General features: G+C 42.0%; 1 protein-coding gene across 1 annotated transcript; it reads left to right on the plus strand.

The window, feature by feature from the left end:
- Positions 1-1,358: 1,358 nt before the first annotated feature.
- Positions 1,359-24,289, plus strand: slc7a8a (solute carrier family 7 member 8a). Its single transcript, XM_083936701.1, has 11 exons — positions 1,359-1,940; positions 8,433-8,637; positions 11,923-12,074; positions 17,620-17,745; positions 18,556-18,709; positions 19,145-19,268; positions 19,462-19,565; positions 19,665-19,761; positions 19,907-20,056; positions 20,210-20,387; positions 21,487-24,289. The coding sequence occupies exons 1-11, from the start codon at positions 1,808-1,810 to the stop codon at positions 21,639-21,641; spliced, it is 1,578 nt and encodes a 525-aa protein (XP_083792827.1). The 5' UTR covers positions 1,359-1,807; the 3' UTR covers positions 21,642-24,289.
- Positions 24,290-24,334: the final 45 nt, after the last annotated feature.

The following is a 24,334-nucleotide window of genomic DNA, read 5'->3' on the forward strand; positions in this document are numbered from 1 at the left end:
TGTGGTGGTTTTGCATCTATTTCTAGTCATTTTGCATCTCTTTGTGATTGTTTTGCATCTATTTTTTAATCGTTTTATGTGCCTTTGTCATCATTATTCCTCTCTTTGTGGTCATTTTTGGGTTGTTTGAAGTCATTTTCTGTATACTTGTGGTCATTTAGCGTCTCTTTGTGATCATTTTGTGTTTTTTTCAGCAACATTTTATGATTCAGGGGGCCCCTGGGCCTGTGCCAGGTGGGCCTGTTCAGTAATCCATCCATGACTAAAGTAGGCTGTATACATGTGTATAAAGAATAAATACACCCATCTTTACGGTTTTTGTTTTTAAGAAGAGTGTTGATACAATACACAATTAATCATTTGTTTTTATTATGCTAAAATCTAATAAAAATGTCATGAATGTGTTATACAGCTATGGGTTGCCACATGTGCCTGTTTAACTTTAAATCTCTTTGTTGTCTCAGTCAAGTTTCTGGAATTAGGAAATGACTTCACTGCTTCACACACATTTCAAGGGAAACACACTTTGACAGTGGAGCTACCTAAAGAAGCCAGAAGTGTTTCCTCCACTCCATAACATAATTATCACATCATTTTGAGTGTAACATGTATTAAGGAGGCTTCATTAGCTGCCTGCACCACTGAAACACATGCAGGTGCGTCAGGAGGACAGTGACAGACACACCTGAGTGCCATCTGCAGGGAACAAGCATATGCATGGGGAAGCAGTATATACTCTTTTTTTATTTTTTACTACATGCACACCTAAGGTAGAGATTAAATCTGGCAGCTTGATTTTTGCAGAAAAAAACATCTACTTGCAGCATGGAAACACAGACATCTTGCCTCATGTAGGGTGACATCCTGGTGAAAGGGCTAAATATAGACCCTTGCTGCATCTTGAATAATAAGTGTGAATGAGAGAGAGAGAGAGAGAGAGAGAGAGAGAGAGAGAGAGAGAGAGAGAGAGAGAGACTATGTGCTTGTGTGTGAGTGAATGAGACAAAAATGAGGGTTAAAAAAAGACATTGCCTGTTGGAGGAAACGGTTACGAGACAGGAACGGAAAGGAAGGTGTGTCAGAGTGATGCAACCTAAACGTGGTTTGACTTTTACGCATAAACTGCCTTGTTTTGGGGGGGTTCTGGATGCGAAATGTGTTTAGCGCAGCAACAGCAGCAGCAGGAGTGGATTTGGAGGAACAGCTGATTGTTGGGGGAGAGATGGGAGGGTCCCGGAGGGGCAGAAGGAGGAAAAACAACGAGTAAGTGGGAGGGAGGCGGGAAGTAGGCGGCGCTACTGTACTCATATGAAGGAGACTGTAGTATATTTACCCAAATACGAGCTCTCTCTTGTCCAAACTCTAACACGGGTCGGATTTTTTAAGGACTTTCTTCTGGAGCAGCTTCCCCAGAGAGGATGCGTTTGAGTCTTCAACTCACACCTGGGAAAAAGAAACACTGAGAGCCTCATCTAAAATTCCCCTGCTCACATCAGAAACACATGAGTGATTTCCTTGTATGTCATTGGAATATGCGCTTTTCGGGACCTGAGCTGCAGCAGCACCACCACCTGTGACACCGGAGAGGCACCGGAGCAAGAGGCGCATATCTTGCTTTTTTCTTTTCTTTTTTCTTTGATTTGTTCAGAGCAATCACCCCCTCGTCGTCACAGGTTGCTGACAGCGCAGCAACTCTCCTCATCAGATAAAGCAGTTTTTACGCACACGAGAGAGACGCTCGGGCGGTGGAAAAAGAAGAAGAATATAAACCATCAATAAGCACGGAAGTCGAGTCCGAGACACCAGAATGACGGACGGTGCGAGACAACGGAGCAGCACGTCGGGCTCTGCCAAGGATGCTGCTGCTGGAGAGGAGTCCGGAGGTGGGGTGGCGCTCAAGAAGGAAATCGGGCTGGTGAGCGCCTGCGGTATCATCGTTGGTAAGTTTTTGTTACTGTCATTCCTACTGGAGCCACATCTGCCATATGGTGCCACTAGTCCTCCAATTCACCCCTCCAGAGATTTAACTTTAACTATTTAGTGCACAGCTGCCTTTTAATAGCCTGCAGTTTTTCCCTGCGTCTGAGAAGAATAAAAAAGTGTGTTTGAGTGTAAATATAGATATATATATATATATATACAAAATGCAAACATGGAGGAGAAAAAGTGTTTGCTGCCACCCGTGTTTCAGTAGTGTGTAAGTCATTGTGATAAGCAGGTATAAAAGCTGCACCTGGGGTCAGATTCCACCATTCAATGAGAAGCTTATGGTGAATGTGTGGGTGTTTGTGGGTAATGGTGTTGTATCCAGCAGTGCCGTGCACACACTTTTTGAAGGGCTGGGGCAAAAAAAGGAGGGGGGGGAGTGCACATATAGTGCATCCTCAACTGAAGAGGGCACTTAAGCACATGTTTTGGATTCCGAGAGGGCACTTTAGCACACGTTTTGGCTCCCAAGGGGGCACTTTAGCACACCTTTTGGCACCTACAGGGCACTTTAGCACGCATTTTGGCACCTAGAGGGCACTTTAGCACACGAACACCATCCAACCCCCCCACCCCCCCACCCCACCCCCCGGTCACGCCAGTGGTATCCAAAATGATATCACCACACCAACATTAACAACACAGACAGTTGGTTACTTCTGTCCCAAACTTGATACACAAACACAACCTAAAAGGGCAGCGCTGGTTTGTTTGTAACTATCTAGTAACTCGTGTCCCTCTCAGTTTGTTCCTGGAACCGTTTCATCCCCTACACCTCCCCCGCTTGCTTCCACTCTTTAATCAGCCATCAGATGTCATCATTTCTTTGTAGCCTGGCCAGCGGAGATGATGTCGTCAACACCTCATGCATTGGGACACAGTGTGACAGTCAGAAATCGGCCCACAGCTCTTGTATTCATCCCCATAAAATAGTAAATATACAAAAAAAGATACTTTAAAGAAAGAACTTTAAAGGGGCCCTGTGGTTAAACTTTTGTGAAGTTCAGTTAACCCGTCACGTGTACTTCTACTCAACCTGTGGAAACAGTTGCTTCATTTCGTATGTAGCATCCAGGGTTTTTAGAGTCTCCGCTGCATTTTCTTTTTTTTAAAATCCGTCCCTTACACGCCTCTTAATTTTGTCACTGGAGCAAACTCAGGCAATTTATCGATATTATATCAATATTGTGATATGAGACTAGATATCATCTTAGATTTTGGATATTGTAATGTTATGTTGTAAAGTGTTTCCTTTTTTCCCCAGTTGCATTACAGTAAATCGATGTTATTTTCTGATCTTACCCATCTGTCTTTACCCATTTGGTCATTATATCCTCATTGTGTAAATTTTTTGTGAAAGCACCAATAGTCAACCCTACAATATTGCTGCAATATTGATATCCAGGTGTTTGCTTATATATAGAATGATTTTCTCCACATCACCCAGCCATAATCAACTTATCAGCTCTAGTTTATAATATACTATTTCTGTACTTCAAGACCTTATCTTTATAATAACGGGGGTACATGGCACAAACGCAGAAACAGGGCTGTGCAGTCAAAGGGTCATTTTCATTCAATACAGACAACAAACGAGCAGAGATAACGCCATCAGACGACAGATGGATCGATACAAAACGCAGGGGACGAAATATAGGGACAGGTTGTCCAGGTGAGAGCGTGTGGTCTTCGTGATGACCTTGGCGAGATGAAGAACAGGGAGGGGATGAGTCATTCGCTCGTGTTTCCAGGGTAACGGGAGGAAAGAAGGGAGCATGAGTGAGAGTGTGTGTGCATGGGAACTCCCAAGAGAAAGAGAGAGAGAGAGACAGAAGCTGGGAAAAAAGGAGGATAAAAGAGAGAGCCGTGTTTTGTTCTTTCTCACTTTTTAACTTGAAGTTTCACTGGGAAGTTGTCGTTTCTAAGGGGGGAAGGCTTACACAGATTTTTTTCTATTGATAGAAAACAGTTTTCACACCTTTCCGGAGCATTGATCTTCTCTTTCTCTTCTCTCTGTAGCCCCACCCTTGAGCTTATCTATACGTAGATGATACAATTAATAAAACCTGTTATCGCTCTCCATTCATCAGCCGACTACCAAGAAACAGATTGGCAGCGTAAAAACCGCTCACGCCGTCTTAGAGGATTTTTTTTTTTACAGCCGTCCAGAGTCCACACACCTCGCCGTATAGTCACCAGACTGTACTCGGCGGGGGGCTTTTTTTTTGTCCTTGACCAAGTGACTCATTCATTCTGGTCGAGAGAGGCGTGCGGTCAGGTGACTCGTCTGATCCTCTCGTTGTGAACACGCCCCTGCTGTGTTTCCATGAAAAGGGCCAAGCACACGAGGACATCAAACGCTTTTTTTTTTATTTTTTATGGCCTATTGTACAATACAGGCGTTTATTACTCACACACACATTAATCGAGAAATGCGCAAAGCTGAGAATTGGGATTAGATGTGAACTTTTGGCCCCACCCTGAATATTCTGTATTGTTAGCTTTCCTGGCTAAGCTGTGTCTGAGCTGGACTCCAGTCTATGCACTTTGGAATTCAATTGCTGAACAAAATCACTTTGATTAAACACTGAGCTCAGCTTTATGCTATCACAGTAGCTTTTTAAATCCTGAGTCGGCAGTAACGATGACACCAAAACCCTCCTCTTCCTCAGAAATTGCTTCGGTGTAATGATCACAACTCACACACATGCGTACACACGGGCCTGCAGGTTCTGCGAGTGTCTGGCCGGGGGCCAAGCGGCACATTGCCTCAGCTTGGTGGCTGTTTCAACAAGGATTTGACAGCAGGTAGAAATGCAAGAACTAATCTTAGAGGGCTTTATGAATGCTGATTAGGGTTATATCATAATGCCGGGCAAACACAGACATGCTTGTTAATATTCGAGTCTGCTGCTGCTGCTGGCGTGGAATTCAATCATGTGTTGCGGAGGCCGACGAATAACTCAAGAACTCATTTCTCTGATTTGCTTTGTGGTTTGGAACTCGCTTAATAATAACTGTGCAAGTTTTTTGTTTAGAGCAAAATGTTTTACATAGCGGGCCTCCATTTGCCATTTGTCTGTATGTTTAGGTCGTATCTCCATGACAACACTATGGGGAGGCTAGTCTTTATTTTATTGGAGGTTAATGAATAGTTGACAGCTAGCTGCTGGCCCTCACTTCTCCTCGGAGGTAAACGTTAGCCAGATGGACGTATCTCCTCCCCCCAACGTCACATACATGCCCTTTTTTGGTAATGAAGGGGGGGTGGGGGGTGGGGTGTCAAAGTCTGACAAGATGGAGACTTCCGTAGGCGAGGACGATTGGATCAAGTTGAGAGAACGAGGCTACGTCCATTTTTTATATAGTTTATGGTTTTGACATTTTTTAGACCAAACAGTTTATTGATTAATTAAATGAATGAATTGGCAGATAAAATGATAATGAAAATGCTTGTCAGTTGCCCAAAAAGTTACTGAATGACTATACGATACTATACTTTGTTGAATGATTAACAACATAAAACAGATACCACATTAATTAATCAGTGCGAGCTTGCATCCTAGGCACTATCTAAATGAGACGGTTGTAGAACCCCAGAGCTTTCTCATTAATATAAAAATAAATTGGGTGAAGCCTGAAGTGGAGCCGCAGCCTGTTGCTGTCAGAGGACATCAAACAAAGTCCAAGAGGAACAGAAATGTAGTCAGGGAGCATGTCCGAGACCAAGCCTCTTCCTGTGTGAAACAACAATCTGATAACAAAGGAAATATCCTGTGCTTAAAGAGGCCTGCAGTGATTTGTAAAGAAAATAAAATAAATAAAGATCCAGAAATGACACATGTGGACAGTGATGTGATGCACGCTGCCTCAACAGAGCTCAGACTTTTATCTGCTTGCTTCTTAAACTTGATACAAACTTGAAGATAAAGCTCTTAGATCAAGGTCAAGATACAGCAAGCGGTTTAGCAACAGCTTGTTTTTTTATTTAAAAAAAAGTAATGTTCCCTTTTGGCCTGTTTGGAGACCAAAGGATGTAAAAACTCCACAAGAACAGGAAACCTGGAGCGATTCCACACAGTCAGCATGTCTCACACACTCCAGTGGATGATGCACATGACCCGAACATGCAAGCGTGCACATTTGCTCACCCCCTATAAAAGCACCCGCTCGCCCTTAAATATAATCCTGAATATGAACTCAAACCTTTATCTGCCTCTGTAAACTTCATGGTGCAGATGGAGGAAATATGTTGAGTCAACGCATAGCTGCTTTTTTCTTTTTTTACTCCGTAGATGTCAAAGGTCACGGAAGACCACTAAAGCCATAAAGATGTCAGCACAATCAGGGGCTGTCATGCTTTGTTTTTCATCTTTTTTTTTTTACCTTTCACCTGCAACTGAAGTTACATAAGTGAGGGCCACTTAATCAGAATCAGAATCAGAATCAGAATCAGAAAACCTTTAATGTCCCGCAGACGGGGAAATTCTTTTGTCACAGCAGCAACAGAATATGACAAAATAAGATAAAAAATAGAAAAAATAGATTAAAAAAAATAGCAAAAATAAGCAATAAAGTAAAATTTAAAAAGGGACGAAATAGAAATAGACATATGTACATATTCACATGATGTAGTGCAGTTGTTTTTGTTTTGTTTGTTTGTAAAAATGTGATATGGAGTGAATAAATATGATTAAATAAGTCCAAATAGTGCAAAAAGCAGAAGTGCCCCTAGTACAGGCCCACGCATGTGGAATCTGTTAAAGTTAAACAAATTTGCATGGCCTCATATTGCTCATGTGTGTGTTTAGATTATTGTTTTAGATGTTACAGGATCTGAGCCTTTTTCCTTTAGGTGCTGGATGTTGCAATATCAACATGTCACTGTGTTTCTCTGCAACCGTGATTTATTAGCTAATTTACCTACTTTATTATTAACTAACCCATAGTTTATAGTAGTTTACCCCAGGGGTTGCCAAACGTTTTACCTTTTGACCCTTTAAAGTGCAGCAATGTCTACCTCATGACAGGTTATGACCTCAGTATGGACATGAGTTGTGAGCAAAAGTGTTTTTTTTTGTCTCAGACTTTTTTATACTTGACGCATTTTAGAGACCTGAAGATGCGTCAGAGTCCGAATATTTGTAACACAACGATAGTCAAATCAAGCCAAATGTTTGAGAAGCAGAAACCAGTGAATCCTTTTTTAATTTTGACATAATCAAATATATTCATCACCACTAATCGGGCACACTGTGGGGGCGTAGCCGGATAAATAGCTGTGAGTTATCTATTGTAGTTTATTGGCAGTTGTGGCGGAAACACAATCTCAGCACTTCCTTTAACTCTGTAAGCAGAATGTGACCGTATCATTCAAACCTTTGACTTTTGTACTGTAAATGCGACTCAACCTATCATCCAGTTATTATTCAAAAACCTTCAACCTTGACCCCGACGCCTTCTTTATTATCCGCCGGGTTCAAGCACGGTCAGCTGAACCTGATTGGAGGCTCCTGACCCCGGCTTAGTCGTAGCCTCGCCGGACGGGAGTGAATGTGTCCGTCCCTCCGTCTTTCAGCTCCTGTGTAAAATCCCTGGCACGCTGATGCTCATTGAATCTGTCAGGGGCATTACTCTGCATCCACCTCTGCTCCCTCCTCCTGCTTTGCACTCTTTCACCCCACTCTCTGTCTTGCTCCATCTCCTCACAACTCTGTGCTAAATCAGCAGATTACAGGTTCCCCTTTTTTTTTGCCTGATGGTTGAGCTGTTCATCGCTGTCCTGATTATGAAATTCTTGCTGCCAGGTTTGGTACCACTGCTGCTGAGACATAACCTGCACACCGACTGTATTTGCTGCAGCACTTATCTTTCTGTCAAACTGCACAGTATCGGAATTAAACAAACAAGATAAAACAAGTGAATGTGTGAGCTTTAGTGCTGTTGGTGGGTGTGAATTTATTCTTCTAGATGAGCTGTTTCCCCTTGTTTATAGTGTTGGTTGTTGACGTCTTTAACAAATCTACCATGAAAAAAGAATTGCTGACGTTTAAAGAGGAACTCCAGGGATTTAGTATTGCTTTAGTTGGAAGAGACGCATTAGCAAAACTGGTCAAAACTGGTACACTTTTTCTGGACTTTTATCCCAATTTGGATCAAGCACCAAAATACTAGATCCTGCAATTCCCATAATGCATCTGGAAAGCATCGTTTTGACTCCCTGCCTTCAGACTCCACTCCCTCTGTTTGTAATCCAGGTTTTCAACATGATGTAGCAACGATGTGATGTGCCAAAATGGTGGAAAGCCCCTTTTAAATGCACTAAAAGAAAAATCAGTTCACAATTTATTTTGCATGTATCCGCTTATTCCCTCATGTAAACACGACAACTTGTTTTTTCTTTCTGCACTGACACCTGACACTTCTCTCTCCTCTCCCTCCACCAGGTAACATTATCGGCTCAGGTATCTTCGTCAGTCCGAAGGGAGTGATGGAGAACGCCAGCTCCGTGGGTGTGGCCCTGATCGTCTGGATCATCACGGGCGTCATCACAGCCATCGGGGCGCTGTGCTACGCCGAGCTGGGCGTCACCATCCCTAAGTCGGGTGGAGACTACTCCTACGTCAAGGACATCTTCGGAGGGCTGGCAGGGTGAGACATTCATCTAATTACAGTTGGGAACTATCAGAGAGGCGTTCAGGTGTATTTTTATGTGACACTATAGAGAGTGGAAAGTGGTTTAGAAGAAAATGGCGGCTTGACTTGCGATGTGACACGTACAGGAAACCACAGTGAGTCTGGGTTTTTCAGGGTTTTTTTGACTGACATTTAGAAACGTTGATCTGGTTTTTCTTCACTACTTTGTGGTTTGATTTGGCTTAGAGATTTCTTCTAAATATTTTATATTAAGCATGTGAAAGTCTACTTTTCATTGTACAGTTACGTAGATTTATTTACGGTCAAACTTCTCAATCTTGACTCTCAGTTCACTTGGGTTTGATAAACCTGCAGGTCCAAACTGCTGTCCATTAAGTGTATGACCCAGTTTTTGTAGGAGACAGGGGCCCTGATTCGAGTTAATTTGACATGGATTTAGGTGAGCATACCAACATGTCTAGATTCCTTTCTTCATCCTGGTGCATGAGCCTGCTTATGTAGGTCAGACATCTTGATCCAAAGCAGGGGGTCTTCCGCTTGTAATCAAGTGCAGAAGTTAGATGTAGTAAGATGTAGTTGTAGGTCCCATATTGTAAAAAGTGATATTTCCATGCCTTTCTTTTAATTATAAAGCAGGTAGAGGTGCTTTATAAATACTATGAAAGTATCAAAACCATTAATCCAAACAGAAATTCACAATGCCCGTATTCAGAAACTGTGTCTTTAAACGAGCCGTCAGGACTTCTGTACAGTTGTGATGTCACAAATATACTATATAGGTAGAAAGTGTCATTCCCCGGCTGCAATGACGGTGCAGAGACCCTGAAACTCTGACCAATCAGAGCAGACTGGTCTTTTTCAAGAGGGGGTCTTGAAGAGACAGGCGCTAAAACGGAGCCTTTCAGACAGAGGGTGAATACAGGAATACTCAAACAGACATTATGAGAAAAATAATGTGATTTTTGAACTTTAAAGCATGAAAACATGTGCTAGTAGAAACACAAAATCCAAGTATCAATCTGAAAGTTAGTGGGATATGTCTCCTTTAAAACAAGACTCATTTATGTTTAAACAGAAGAAATTGACAAAGAGTTACATATGTAAGGCTGATGTGTGGTTAAATGCCTTTGTCAACGGTTTGTGTTGACTTTCAGCCCGCAACCTTCTTCCATTCATCCATAAATGGTTAGGTATACAGTGACGCTCCTTACAGTAAACTCTGAGGTTAATTTCCAAGTGAAACAATATCGTTTGTTAGCGTAGATTCCACACACACTGTGCCTTTGCCCAGACTGTAAACACAGATTAGACCATTGTTTTTTTCTCACAGGGATACATATTATCAGGATATTTTGGGAGAGGAGATCAACTAGACATAACAGCCAATGATTGTTTTTGTCCCTTTGTGCAGCAGCTATCAATACACATCAATAAACTTTTACCTCCAGGGACTTTGTCGTTGGGTTTGAAGTGTTGGGGCCACACCGTTTCCCTGTGCCCCCTGACTAGGATAAATAAACCGCGTTCAAGCGGTGTTTGTTTTTGTTGTCCTGCTCCTGTCCTGCTCCTTTATCCCCATGTGTGTTGTATGTGGGCGTGGAGGGGGAGCAGTAATGCGTACTGTACAAGTCAATAACTACAGTAGCGGCAACACTTACATCACTTTGTCGCAGCTGGGCGAAGGCGAGTTCGTAGAAAAGGGAGGAAGAGCTCGTAAAGTTGTACGCTCAAACGCAACTTGAATGGATGTTTCAAGTACAAAGGCTTTTTGTTATGTCAGACTGATGAGGGTTGTGTTACACCCATAATGTGCACTATATAGACTATAAGTCATTGTATACAGTAGTTGAGGGCGGGGTTATGATATAGGGCTGTATAAAAAAAGAACTAAATAGGCCACTAAATCCTCTTTTAGCTGCATTTGAATGCTGTAGCTGGTCCATGTGGTGCTACATCTACTACGATACTACTTATTGTCACTCCGGTACAAACATATAATATACTTGTGCAGGGAGGCTCCATTAAAAAAAAGAAAAGTAGTAAATGTATGATACATATAAAATATAATAAGAAGTACTTGAGGAGACGTTCCTTTTTCACCGGTGCATAGAGGTTTCAGTCAGCAATTTGAATGTACATTTTTTTACATTAAACACACACACACACACACACACACACACATTCCAGCGAGACACAATCCTGTTAACGCAGTCAGCTGAAATGATCCCTCTATAAGCTTTCGGGGAATTTCGTGGAAAAACCTCTCGTCTGGTTTCTCCTGCAGCTAAACCCTCATGCTCTCCTTCATTTCCCTCCGCACTCCCCCCTGTTTTCTCCCCTAGTATTTGTGGAGCTCCAGCGACCAGTCTGTCGTCACTATTGACAATAGAGCGGTCTAATGTGACACACTGACCAATATCAGTAATGTTTTACCGTATCAGTGCTTCATGATGTCTCTCCGGGAAACAGGCTGGTCGCAGTTTGAGAGGCTGCTTGAGTCATTCAGTTCAAACAGCCGCCAAACTGAAATTTTCCCTTTTATGCAATGATAAAAAAAAAAATTCAAAAATCAAGTTTCCATATCAGTTACTCGATGACAGAAGGGGTTTCCCCTGTTATTTGTCGTGAGGGCAGCAAGGAAGTATTATTCGTAGAGTTTTAATCTGTCAGTAGTTTAAAGTCTTACAAAATAGCAAATAAATATTACATTTAAAATGACACAAAGACAGCAAAAAGCAACCAAATTATTAGCGATTAATGCATTGTAAAATACATATTGACGTATTGTTTCAGTGCTACACCTCCCAGCACATTAAAAGTCACATAATGAAGTTATTTTACAGCAAGACAACTGTAGAGCTGCATCGATTAGAAAAAAAGTCACCAATTGTTCTGATAATAGTTGTGGCAGAAAATGCTTTCAGACTCTCAAATATGGACATTTTCTGCTTGTCTCTGTTTTACACATATTAAAACAATATTTGGGGGTTTTGGGATGGACATTGAATTATTTTCTGACATTGTGTAGAGCAAACGATTCATCGAAACGAAAACACAAGAGTGGATTTGGCTAATTCTGTGAGTTCACGTTCGTGCAGCCTTCCACCTATAATAACCCGCTGTGAATGTGAATCTGTAAATGGAAGGATGTATATGTGTCATGTGCCTTTTGTGATGTGTTTCCTCCTGTTCAGCCCCCGCCTGTGTGTGCTCCTGGCGCCCTACTGTTCCTCCCGTGCTTCTGAGTTGAACTGTTTCCGACTCCTTTTTTGTCTGCAGGTTCCTGCGTCTGTGGATCGCCGTGCTGGTGATCTACCCGACCAACCAGGCCGTGATCGCGCTAACGTTTTCCAACTACGTCCTGCAACCTCTTTTCCCCACCTGCTTCCCGCCGGAGAACGGCCTGCGCCTGCTGGCTGCCGTCTGCCTCTGTAAGTAACACAGATGTTCACGCACAAACACATGCAGTTGTTGCTCACAGGCATGTTTTCCTTAACGCAGGAAGAGCTTAGCCATACTTGCTTCAAGCATGGAGCTCAAGAGTTTTACTTCCTAAACTAGGCTAGATAAGTAGATAAATACACATGCATGGTATGTAAAATACCAGTGTAACCAGTATTGTGGGTGAGCTGCATGTGTCATGATCATTTCTTTAACTTGAATGTTTGACAACTCAACATGATATGACAACAACACACTGACAGGTCCGTCTAAGGTCCATAAATGAGAGCGAGAGGGAAACATGAAAGAAATAGTTTGACATTTTGATAAATATGCTTCTTTGCTCCCTTGCTGAGAACTACATGAGAAGATTCACAGGACAGCGTCGAAATGTCCATGTGTGTTGAGACCTGATTGACCAATGACTGACGTTCCCTTCTTAGGTTGTTTCATTTGAATAGTTTCTAGTTGCTTAAAGAGTGAAAACAATCCAGGATTTCATAGAAAAAGAAGCCAATTAGAGAAAAGTTTGGAAAAAGAAACAGTGTGTAAGTGTGAGTCGCAGAATACATACATTTTTTCTTATTTGGCTCTGTTGATCTTGTTGATATACAGTCGTTAAAAGAACGTTAGAATATATACATTTTTGTGTCCTGGGTAAGTAGCCGTGAAATAAGCAGGATAATGTAGAGTGAGACGTTTATTATTGTGTATAAAACCCGTCTCCTCATTATCTGTTACTCACAAATGTTCAATTCAATTCAATTCAATTCAAATTCAATTCAAAAAAATTTATTTGTCCCCAGGGGGGGGGGGGGGGGCAATTCAGGGCACACAGAGCAGCAAATAACGACTGTGCAACTATACAAAAACATTTTAACCTATCAACAAGACAACTGACAACAAATATCTGCTTACCACAGCATTATTAAACAGTTTATTGTGTTCATACACATTGGTGCCTTATGAACGTAATTTCATATAAGAGACAGGTTTTCACTTGGAAAACGTCCAATATGAGAAACATTTTACAAATGAAACTCCTCCCACACAAAATACACTTCTCCTACACCAGTAAGTAGCTCTGACTACACACACATTGATCATTTAGAGATAAAAGAGTGAACGTAGCCTAAAGAAATAGACCAAAAGGGAACAATGGCTTGTTGAGACAGGCTCACATGTTAAAAACCTGCCAGTTAATCAAAGACTGTACTGTAAACCTAATAAAAACGCATGAATCGAATCATTGCAGCTCATACATTCACTTAACATTTGCACTGCACTGTTGGTTGCAGTTACATCATCAAAGCTCTCTGTGATTTGAAAGCTTTTTAAAAAGCCATCACACATTAAATTACAGCTTCATTCATCCAGTTTTAAGCTTTCCCCCTTTAGTTTCTCTGGAGCTCTTCTGTTATTTAACCCTCAGTCAGAGGTCATCTAATACAACACAGCAACGCAGCCACAGCAGTGTAGCACCGAGCGGTGAATCCGTGAAGACAAACGGATAAACGCGTTGCCGCTGACGTGACAGCGGGCGATTTTAAATGCCTCAACAGAGTTCACACTTACTGGCCAAATACGGCAGGCAGCCTAGAGACAAGAGAAGAGTGTGTGTATTGTGTGCGTTTGTTTGTGCTTCACTGTGAAGCAAGGAGGATTAGAAAACAAACCCGTTCTCTGTTACATCCCGTTAATCTGGCGTGTCGAATAAACATCCTGTGATGACATTTAGGGAGGAAGAATGAGTGCAAATATTCTTTAAGTCTTCAACCCGAGTTGGAAAGGACGTCATGTTCACTTGCAGATGGCCTCAGTTGGCTGCCCCCCCCCCACACACACACACACACTTTTACAAACCACATGCACAATAACACACTCATTTGTACTCAGTGAGCCGAGAGATCTACTACCTTTAGTAGCTAAAAAAGTTGTGTCGGTCAGTCTGCAGGATATCTCGAAAACATTTTCAGCAGATTTCATGTCGTCGTCCAAATCTGGCTGCACTTAGTGAGCGTGCTGTATGCGCGGAATGAAAAGTAAAATCTGCTGGCTCTTCAGATTTTTCTGCACCCTTTACGGCGGAGGTAATTTACAAAAGCCTTGGCAGAGCTCTGCATTCTCTGAAGGCTTCGTTTTGTTTGGATTAGACACATTGACCTACATTTACCTGTCTCTTTTGTCCCACTTTCTCGAACGCCTGAAGCACAATGTGCTCAGTTCTGACAAGAAGCCCTAACTGGTTTTGTCTCAGCTTTGACAGCGCCAGTAGACAGATGTCCGTTGAAGAGATGTTGTCGGGCAGTTTAGAGTCTAGATGTTTTATCCTTGTTTTTGTTGTCCCTGTTGTTGTTCAGTGTGTGAGAGGTTAGCTGCTGCTCCCCTCAGCTGTGACGTCATGCTTGTTGTTTATGAGCATGCATGTGTTTATCTGCATCTATGTTTAGATATTTCTTCAATTTTCTAAATCTGGTCCCTCGCAGAATATTGCGTAAGAGTGTATTGGGTGTAACCTTACATATTTACAGACAATCTCACCCGTCTAGATTCACAGACCGAACCAGATGTCAAAGGTTTTTTGGGGTGTACTGTTTCAAAAACACACCCCGGGGTCCGTCTCTTCCTACAGATGGCAGAGTGCGAGGTCATAACTGTGGAACGTGTTTTCCAGCAGGCTCATAGTTAACTCAGCAAGTTTCCATACACACATTTTGTATACTCAGCTTACAGACAGCTGAGCGGCCCCTCGGCTCCATGGGTTTGGAGAATATGTCCTCAGGTGTTTACCCGTAGCCTCCCAGTCAGCCATTAGGACTTTGAAAGGGCACGTGTTGTTACTGTAATGCAAAAGATCATACGGTTCCTAAAAACAACGCTGTGTACTGGTGAGTTAAGAGGTTTAACATGTATTTACTCAGGACTGCCAATTTTAGTTTGTTGCGTCTGTGTGCGCAGACAGCAGAAATCAAGTCATAAGTCCATATGGGTGTTCATAATTTCTCCTTTTCTGTTTTTTTTGGGGGGGTGAGCATCAGCTCTGCAGCGACCTCCTCACTGCAACTCTCATTCTGTCTGCTTTGTAATTTGTAGTGAGGCCGCAGGAAGTTTCCGCCCTCTACCCCCTTAAAAAGCCCCACTCACTAACCTGAAAAAAACCATAAACATCTCTGCAACAACTACAAACAAAACCCAGTCTGCAGTGCAAACCCCACTCTGTGCACTTGTCCCTTTATGTTTGATGCCAACGCACACATCTGCAGTATCAGTGCAGACCCATGCATGTCTGTGCATGTGCATCTGCCTTTTTTCCCTGCAGGGGCAGCTCGGTTCAGAGTTATTTAATGTGATGAACTTAATCCCACAGAGTCAAGCGGGCCTATTATTTAATGGCACCCTATTGGCCTGAACTCAATGGCCTGATGTACCCAGCAGTACAGATTAAATCCATTACCTTTGTCTGTGTTAGGTCAGCCTCAGGGTGAAGTGAGCTGAGAAGCATTTCCATTTCCTTTTCTGATTATAAAGCAGATCGAGGTGCTCTATAAATACTGGGAAAGTATCAGAACGCTCAATCCAAAGAAACTGTCTTTAAAACGAGCCGTCAGGACTTCCTGTACGGTTGTGATGTCACAACTATACTATGTACAGGTAGAAAGTGCTGCTACGGTACAGAGTGTTTCAGACGGAGGGTGAATACGGGAATATTCAGACAGACAGGGTAAGAAAAAGAATGTGTTTTTCATGTAAACATGTTCTAGAAACAAAAACAGAATTCAAATATGAACCTGAAAATTAGCTGAACAAGGGAATACAAGAGAAGAAGAAGAAGAAGAAGAATTCCATTATTAGTCCCGCAACGGGGAAATTCGATTTTTTCACTCCATTATTATTATACATGTTACACACACACAGGCCCTAAATACACACACATGCACAAACAGGACCTATATACTGTACATGCAATTAATGGAGAGATGTTAGAGCGAAGGGGCTGCCAGTGGACCAGCGCCCCGAGCAGTTGGGTGTTCGGTGCCTTGCTCAACAGCACCTCTGCAGTGCCCAGGAGATGAACTGGCACCTCTCCAGTCACCAGTCCACACTCCATTCATGGTCCACACAGGGACTCAAACCGGCGACCCTCCGGTTCCCAGCCAAGTCACCTATGGACTGAGCTACTGCCGCCCCACAAGTGGAGTTTGGCGTCCTTTTTTTCATTACATTTTAAGGTTATTATTATGCTTTTACTTTTTTTTGAAAAAGTATGAATATCAAATCCCTGCAGTACTTTGTAAGACAGAAAACTACTGCAGGTACGACGTGAGGTGAACTGTAAGAGATAACGGGTCAGTTCAATGCCATGAAGCAGCGACAGAGTCAAAGGTCGCTGCAGTTTTAAGATGTTAAGACACGTCACACATGTTAAGAGTGTGCAGCTTTTAATCTTTCTAAACTCACTGACCTGAGATCTGCTCATTTACCATCAAGAAAAACCCACAAGACTACTGACCTGAATTCTTGTGTCTTAACAGCTTTACAAGTGACAATAACCCGTTTCATAACTTCTTCTTCTTCTCTTGGGACATTGATTATTACTGCTGCAAACAATGCAGCGACAGTTCTTTATAAGATCCGTAAAACAGTCAACACACAAAACCTTTATCTTCTAAAATCGTTTATAACATAATCATTTCCCAGCCTTTCGTTACAGTCAGTGCAAACTCATATTCAAACCCAAGATCCCCAAATTTCCAAAGATATCAATATGCTTTTATTACTTCAATTAAATTAAATTCAATTCAATTTTATCTAAAGTGCCAAATCATAACAAAAGTTATCTCAGGACACTTTACAAACTAGGTAAAGACCACACTCTATGACTTATTTATGATTTACATAGACCCAACAATTCCCCCGTAGAGTACGGTGGCAACGAAAACCTTCACTATTACAGACAGGAACGTCAGACAGACTCTGTGGAGGACGGACATCTGTTGTATTTTGGGTTTCTACTAGAACATGTTTTTATGCTTTAGTGATCAAAAAACACATTATTTTTCTCATCCTGTCTGTCTGAATATTCCTTTATTCACCCTCTGTCTCTTGAAGACCCCCTCCTGAAAAAGACCAGCCTGCTCTGATTGGTCTGTGTTTCTGGGTCTTCGCACCTGCGCTCTTTGCATCTGCACAGTCATTACAGCCGAGTAACAACTGTTACCTCACTGTAGCAGCCCTTTCTACCTAAATATAGTGTAGTTGTGACATCACAACTGTACAGAAGTCCTGACAGCTCATTTAAAGACACAGTTTCTGAGTAGGGGCTGTGTTTGTTTCTCTGTGGATTGAACATTTTGATTCTTTTACAATATTTATACAGCACCACGATCAGCTCTATAATGACATGAGAAAAAGACATGAAAATCTCACAATATGGGACCTTTAATTAAAGAGATGGACATCCACTTTAGGAGGAGACACAATGGGGAAAACTGTGGTAAAATGAAAAAGCATTAACTGTGTTTTATTTTTATCTAGTGCTGCTGACATGGGTGAACTGCTCCAGTGTGAGGTGGGCCACCAGAGTGCAGGACATGTTCACCGCCGGCAAGCTGCTGGCCCTCGCCCTCATCATCATCATGGGCATCGTGCAGATCTGCAAGGGTAAGCTCCCTTAATGCATCCGTCCACAGTACATTCCACCTTTGTCTGGAGTCTGTGTGTGAAACGGGGCAAAGTCCCACACACACCCACGGTCACCAGGGGCATCTTCAGTCAGGGGACATATAGACTCCCCGTGGACGCCGCAGGGGTCAGTGAGTTTCTGCGGCCCTCTTTGGTTTAAACTCACATTGTTAATATCAGCACGCCTGTGTGGGTTTGCTGTCCCAACATGGCTGAGGGCCAGTTATTACAGGGACCACAGAGAGTGGGCCCCTGGAACAACAAAATGGGGATTTCTGTGAGTGTTTGAAGTAAAATGAAGAGTTCAGTGGCTAATTTGATGCGAGACTTGGAATAACACACGGGGGACGGTATGTGAAATGCTTTAATGCTCTCGAAGAAGGGATTTCACCAGGAATGTAATGACAAATGAGAAAGAAAAGAAGATTCCTAAAACAGTGTCTGATAATCTCTCAGTGGGAGCTCCGCAGATGTCACTTTACAGGGACGTTGCAGAATGTCTTTTTACACACACTGATCTCATTATATGATGGTTTTCAGTTGGGTTTCCCCTCACAGTGAGGTATATAAACCTGTTTCCACTTAGGTAGAAACAGGTTTATTTACCCCAAGAGCTAAACAACTTCAGCAAATGCGACAGAAATTCTCAGGAACAAACGTACATACAGACGGTTTTGATGGAAAATTAGGATTAAAAGGCAATTTGATGAAATTCCTAAATAATGAAAATGCTGCTGCACCAAAATTAAAATGTCACCTCATCTTGTGGATCATCTTCTGCACCTGTAGGAGAGTACTACTGGCTGGAGCCCGCCAACGCCTTCGAGCCCTTCCAGGACTATGATGTGGGTCTGATAGCCTTAGCCTTCCTACAAGGCTCTTTCGCCTACGGAGGCTGGAACTTCCTCAACTATGTCACGGAGGAGCTGGTGGACCCCTACGTGTAAGACAATTTACTCTGTTTCTCATATCTATAGGATTTATTCATTGTTGTGGTTTGAAATCCACCTCCCCACAGTCCTGAATGGCTCATAGTCACAGGAATATAGTTGATGTTAAAGCTGCTTTGTGGCTTTTTGAGTGATTAGCAGTCGCATACCGTCTAAGCTTCCCAGTCAAATCCTTTTTTTTTTCTTTAAGCTCTCTGAAATTTATTTTACTTAAGCACCTAGAAACATTTCTGGTTGAATTTAATGGTTTATTTCTTAATTTCCTCTGCATTTTCTGTCTTTCTAACAATCCCACGTTTTTTTTAATAATAGCTTTTGTATCCATTAATACACCTCCCCTAAGGTCCCATTTTTAATTTCCTTCTTTAAATCCCCCCTGTCCCTCTACCTTCTGCCTCCTAAACATTGACGTTCTCTGTCATCTCCAGGAACCTTCCCCGCGCCATCTTCATCTCCATCCCCCTCGTGACCTTTGTTTACGTCTTTGCCAACATCGCCTACGTCACGGCCATGAGTCCCCAGGAGCTGCTCGCATCCAACGCCGTTGCAGTGGTGAGTATCTCAAGAGTATAACGCGCGGCAATCCCTGGGACTTCATTCAAACTCACACACACCTTTATAGCAGAATGACTCTGTCGCCCCCTAGTGAGTTTAACGTATCGGTCGATACCTTTTTTTAAATGTCATTAATTGCTCTGTAGTAGCAGAACCTGTAATTTTAACCCTCTCGCTCCTCCGTCCACAGACGTTTGGCGAGAAGCTCTTGGGAGTCATGTCGTGGATCATGCCCATCTCTGTGGCTCTCTCAACCTTCGGGGGAGTCAACGGTTCCCTCTTCACCTCTTCACGGTTAGTTGGCTCAATAGCGTACGTAACATGTAGACTTAAATGCTGTCTGTGCATTAACTGAATGATTTTTTTATTCCGTTGCATCTCCGTCTCTCACAGGTTGTTCTTTGCTGGAGCCAGAGAGGGCCACCTCCCCAGTCTGCTCGCCATGATTCACGTGAAACGCTGCACTCCCATCCCTGCCCTGCTCTTCACTGTGAGTGCCGCTCTCACCGCTTTGCATCCTATTTATATCGTCTCCTTCAGAATAATCTGTTTCCATCTGTCGTGATAAACACTGTAGCTGCAGAACAAACTTCCTGTCTCTGACTCATTTCCTTTTTCTTTGTCGTCTTCCTCAGTGCCTGTCCACCCTGCTCATGCTGTGCACCAGTGACATGTACACCCTCATCAACTATGTGGGCTTCATCAACTACCTCTTCTACGGAGTCACTGTCGCCGGGCAGATTGTTCTGCGTATTAAACAGCCCGACATGCACCGACCAATCAAGGTACATTCATTGGGTGTCTATCTCCTAAAAACAACCATAAATAATACAACTTCATACAAAAAAAATCACCAAAAATGACATTTATTATACAAATTACCAAAAGCTTGTCTCTACATGAGTGTTATATATTGTATCCTTGTCTTTTTACCTCAGATCAACCTAATCTGGCCGGTCATTTACCTCGTCTTCTGGGCTTTCTTGCTCATCTTCTCCCTTTACTCTGAGCCTGTGGTGTGTGGCATCGGCCTGGCCATCATGCTGACCGGCGTCCCCGTCTACTTCCTGGGAGTCTACTGGGACAATAAGCCGCAGTGCTTCGACGCCTTCGTTGGTAAGTTAGCTTATCGCGACATGGCTGTGTCGTGTTGTTTCGTGAACATTTTCTTCATCAGTGGTGAAACGTCTTACATTATAAGAGCCACATATTCCTTATATCTCACTAGGAATAGTTCAATATTATAGTATTGTCAATAGAAAATGTTTAGGTGCGTCACAAGGTGTGGTAAGTGGGCGTCATATGTTTACCTGTGCCTGCTACGAGGGTTAGCCTACCTGCTTACCGATTTTTTGTTTGGCTAAAAAGTTTAAATGTGATGGAGAAGGGAAAAGATAAAGGAAGAGAACCCGACACAGAGATGTTTTCTCCTCTCTGGATTTGAACAACTCTTTAGCCAAACAAAACAAAAGAATTCCTGCTAACTCTGGCACATTTACATCTTCTATTTTTATACTGATGTTTATTAACGAGCCCTTGTCCTCTAATCAAATAACTAAGTAAACAAATAAACATTTTAGGAAATTTCCTTAATAAATTTCTTGCCAAGAGTTAACTGAGAAGATTGATACCACTCATGTCTGTGTACTCAATATGGAGCGAGAGCCGATTAGAGAGGCGATTAGCTTAGCTTAGCATGGGGGCAAACAGCTAGCTTGGCTCTTTCCAAAGTTCAAATGTCTGCCACCACCTCTAAAGCTCACTTATTAACATGTTTGTTTAATTAGTGCCCAGATAGAAATATACAAATGAGAGGGATGTAGCTGTTCTCGTTGGTTTGCATACTTTTGAAGTAGCCAGGCTCCGTTTCCCCTGTCTTTATGTTACGCTAAGCTAATCTCCATTCATACTGAATTTACAGAGTGATGTCGATCTTTTCTAATTCTTGGCAAGAAGAAAAAAGCACAGTAACACAGTACTTGATTTTAAAATGGTATTAGAAATGGTGAAAAAAGTACCGGTCATTAGTGTGAACTGAACCCCGACAGGGTGAAGAAGTTTAATTTGCGATGATGGTAATGATAATAAAGGACCATCTTTTCCATAGCACGTGGAGACAGCATGAGTATTCAATAAAGCCGTAAAATAACACATTACTGTGTTTAAAAAGCCCATTACTGGCCCACTAAAAGTCTTTGTCGCTCTCCTTTTCCAGATAAAATGACGTACGTGGGCCAGAAGTTCTGCATGGTGGTGTATCCGGCCGTAGGTAAACCCATTGCGAGCGCAGAGGAAGGAGAGGAAATGAAGGAGGCCAGGTCTCCTCTGTCCAAGGAGGACGGAGACAACCACAAGTCAGCGGACTGCTGAAGGCTTTATATCCCACCTGCCCCCAAATAAAACAGACATATGCAGACGCACGTGTGGGTGCGCGCACACACACACACACACACACACACACACACACACACTCACACATGCAAACATTCACCACAGTTTGTAGTGGATTTACTGATCAATACTTTGTCTTTGTTTTCATTTGGTTTTGTAACAATCAATAATGTATGTGCCAAATATAGCGAGACATATTTAGAGTCATTTGACCTCCAACGTTTTTGTCGGGGGTCCTTCAAAAGTGCAATAAAGAAAGGTTAGCACCTTCCAACTCCTCAATACATGCTTCAACAGACACATTTTCTACTCTTCATCATCAGCATCAGCATCATCATCCGGCTTCTCTTCCTCCACACACTCCCTGCACACTCCTATAAGAGCATCATTTTTTAAATATTTTTTTTTATTTTTTATCCAAAAGACTCTTAGTGATGGCTGATCAAAAACACTTTTTGTTTTTGCTCTTCTTGTGTTGCCACATTGTAAATGTTGCTGTGTCATCCTTTCAACACACCAAAGCTGTATTTTGTCAAAGCAGAAAATCAGATTGAGATCAAGTCATTTCATGTTGTACACCAAGTACTGTGTTTTTGTTTTTAAAGGTGACTGTGATTCCAAGTTGTTTCTCTCTTTTTTTTGTAATTGTGATAATTGTTTATATCATTTGACTTTGTTGTAATTTTAGTTTCATTATGTTAATTTTTAGTTTTGCTGATATGCTTTTTTTTCTATTCAACATCATATACATCTCGGCCTATTTTTTTTTTTTTTACTCTTGTGGAGGTGTGCACCTGAAACGGATGTGCGATCTCTACTTTGTATTAGTAAATGGTGCCCAGTTTTTGTAAAATGCCTTAATTAGAATATAGTCTGTACTCTGGTGCCACTACAGCTCTTTATTTGGACTGATGGTGCGGAGAAGGTTAATCCTCATAGTTTTGGATTGTTCTTAATTTTATGGAAGTAACAAAAAAAAAAAGAAAAGCGTATTCTTGTACGGACACTACACTGATAACTAACCCGTTAAAACTGCAAGTCCAGCGTATGGACGCAGACAATTACAAAGAATAAACAGGCGAGACGTTTTTGTGTTCAACACCACATTTGCATTGTTATTGTGCAAACCCCTACACCGACACACATGAATGCCTGTGTGAAAAAAAACCGCTTTAAAGAGGCATTGATTGTCTTACATGTTTTACGGAAGAAGTATTTTTGTAGCTTGCCATCTAGCTGTGTTTAAATATTTTTTTTTTGTTCATTATTTAGGGTGTAGAAATTAGAGCTTCACGTTTAAATATATATTTTTTGATCCATGCAATTCACTAGAAGAGATTGTAGTGCAATATTAGTATAGGCACCCGCAAAAAAAACTAAACACGCACCCGTGATTGAACCTATTTCTGTGCTGCCTGGTAATAGTTATGTATCTATACTTATGCTGTATATTATAGTACAACACTCCTGCACACATAAACGCACATCATGTACTCTTGTGTCTTCAGTCTTTCTGTAATCGTATTAGTGTCTCAGGGCATCCCCACTGCCTTCTGCTTACACACACTGCCTAAAACCTCCAGACCATGAAAACTCCACAGACCCAACCGATTGCCTCTATGAAATCCAGTCTGTGAGTGCTAAACGTCTTTACTGGTGCTTTCAGATATTTATTCTCTCAGGAGTCTCTCGATCTTAACAAGCGCTCCCCAAAAATTCAAATCTCACAGAGGGCGACGGGTGAATCGTCCTAACCGCTGAGAAGTTACCATTAAAGTCGGGCCAGTATTGTGTGACTTTTGTTGAACTGTAAGGGGAACAGGGTGTCTCGGACGTCTTTACAAGTACAATGATTGTGTTTTGTGCCTGTGTGGTTATTGTGTAGTTACAGTATACTGTACAAATGTGTCATGACAGTCTGTATATTGTCTCTTAGTAAATAAAAAAAACCACTGACTAAGGTAAGAATTTGTAATTCAGGGCCTCATTTATATGCAAAAAACGCTCCCTGTCTTCATCTTTAGTCCATTGTCCAATCGTTTCAAAGAGTGTGATTCAGTTACGTTCAGTTATGTGTTTTCCTACATTTTCAACAGTGCAACATAAACCCTTACTGTACATAAATGAGGCCTGAAAATGTCCCCACCTCAGAAAGCAAAGGCTGCAGCTGTATGTGCAATGTAAACTGTGCAGAATCAGATCTTCACCTGCTTGTTTTCTGCTTAAAACCTGAAGAAAGTTGAACTGTTATATTGTTTGATCTTACTTTCTTGATGTTCAAGGTTCCCTAATGAGATGCCGTTTCCACTTTTGCTTTAATTCAGACCAAACAGGCCTTCAAAATCATGGAAATCATACGTTTTCTATGTTGTTAGCAGCCATTGTGTTTACTGTTAATCTAGGCAACTATTCTCCTAGCAACTCATCATCACACTACAACACACTGCCTGATAAGAATGTGTCTAAATCATTGTGTCTCTAATTTAAGTTGTCGTTAGCAGGATACCCATCGTCCCGAGAGCCAATTTGACTGACGTGTCTCTCAAACTTCAGTCTATTTTTGTGTTGAAAATGTAAATGTACATACTGGTAGTGAGTGTGTGAGAAGAATAAAACATATAAGACTTTTCATGTTTCCTTTGTACAGCTGTTTTGAAAATGTTAAAGGTCCC

Source organism: Echiichthys vipera (assembly GCF_963691815.1).
Source record: "Echiichthys vipera genome assembly, chromosome: 22".
In the NCBI taxonomy this organism is placed as follows: domain Eukaryota; kingdom Metazoa; phylum Chordata; class Actinopteri; order Perciformes; family Trachinidae; genus Echiichthys; species Echiichthys vipera.

Excerpts from the sequence above, each read along its gene's own strand:
- slc7a8a (XM_083936701.1), top strand. The coding sequence starts at position 1,808 with ATGACGGACGGTGCGAGACAACGGAGCAGCACGTCGGGCTCTGCCAAG. Across the intron at positions 1,941-8,432 it reads CGCCTGCGGTATCATCGTTG|GTAACATTATCGGCTCAGGT; the intron begins GTAAGTTTTTGT and ends TCCCTCCACCAG. Across the intron at positions 8,638-11,922 it reads ATCTTCGGAGGGCTGGCAGG|GTTCCTGCGTCTGTGGATCG; the intron begins GTGAGACATTCA and ends TTTTGTCTGCAG.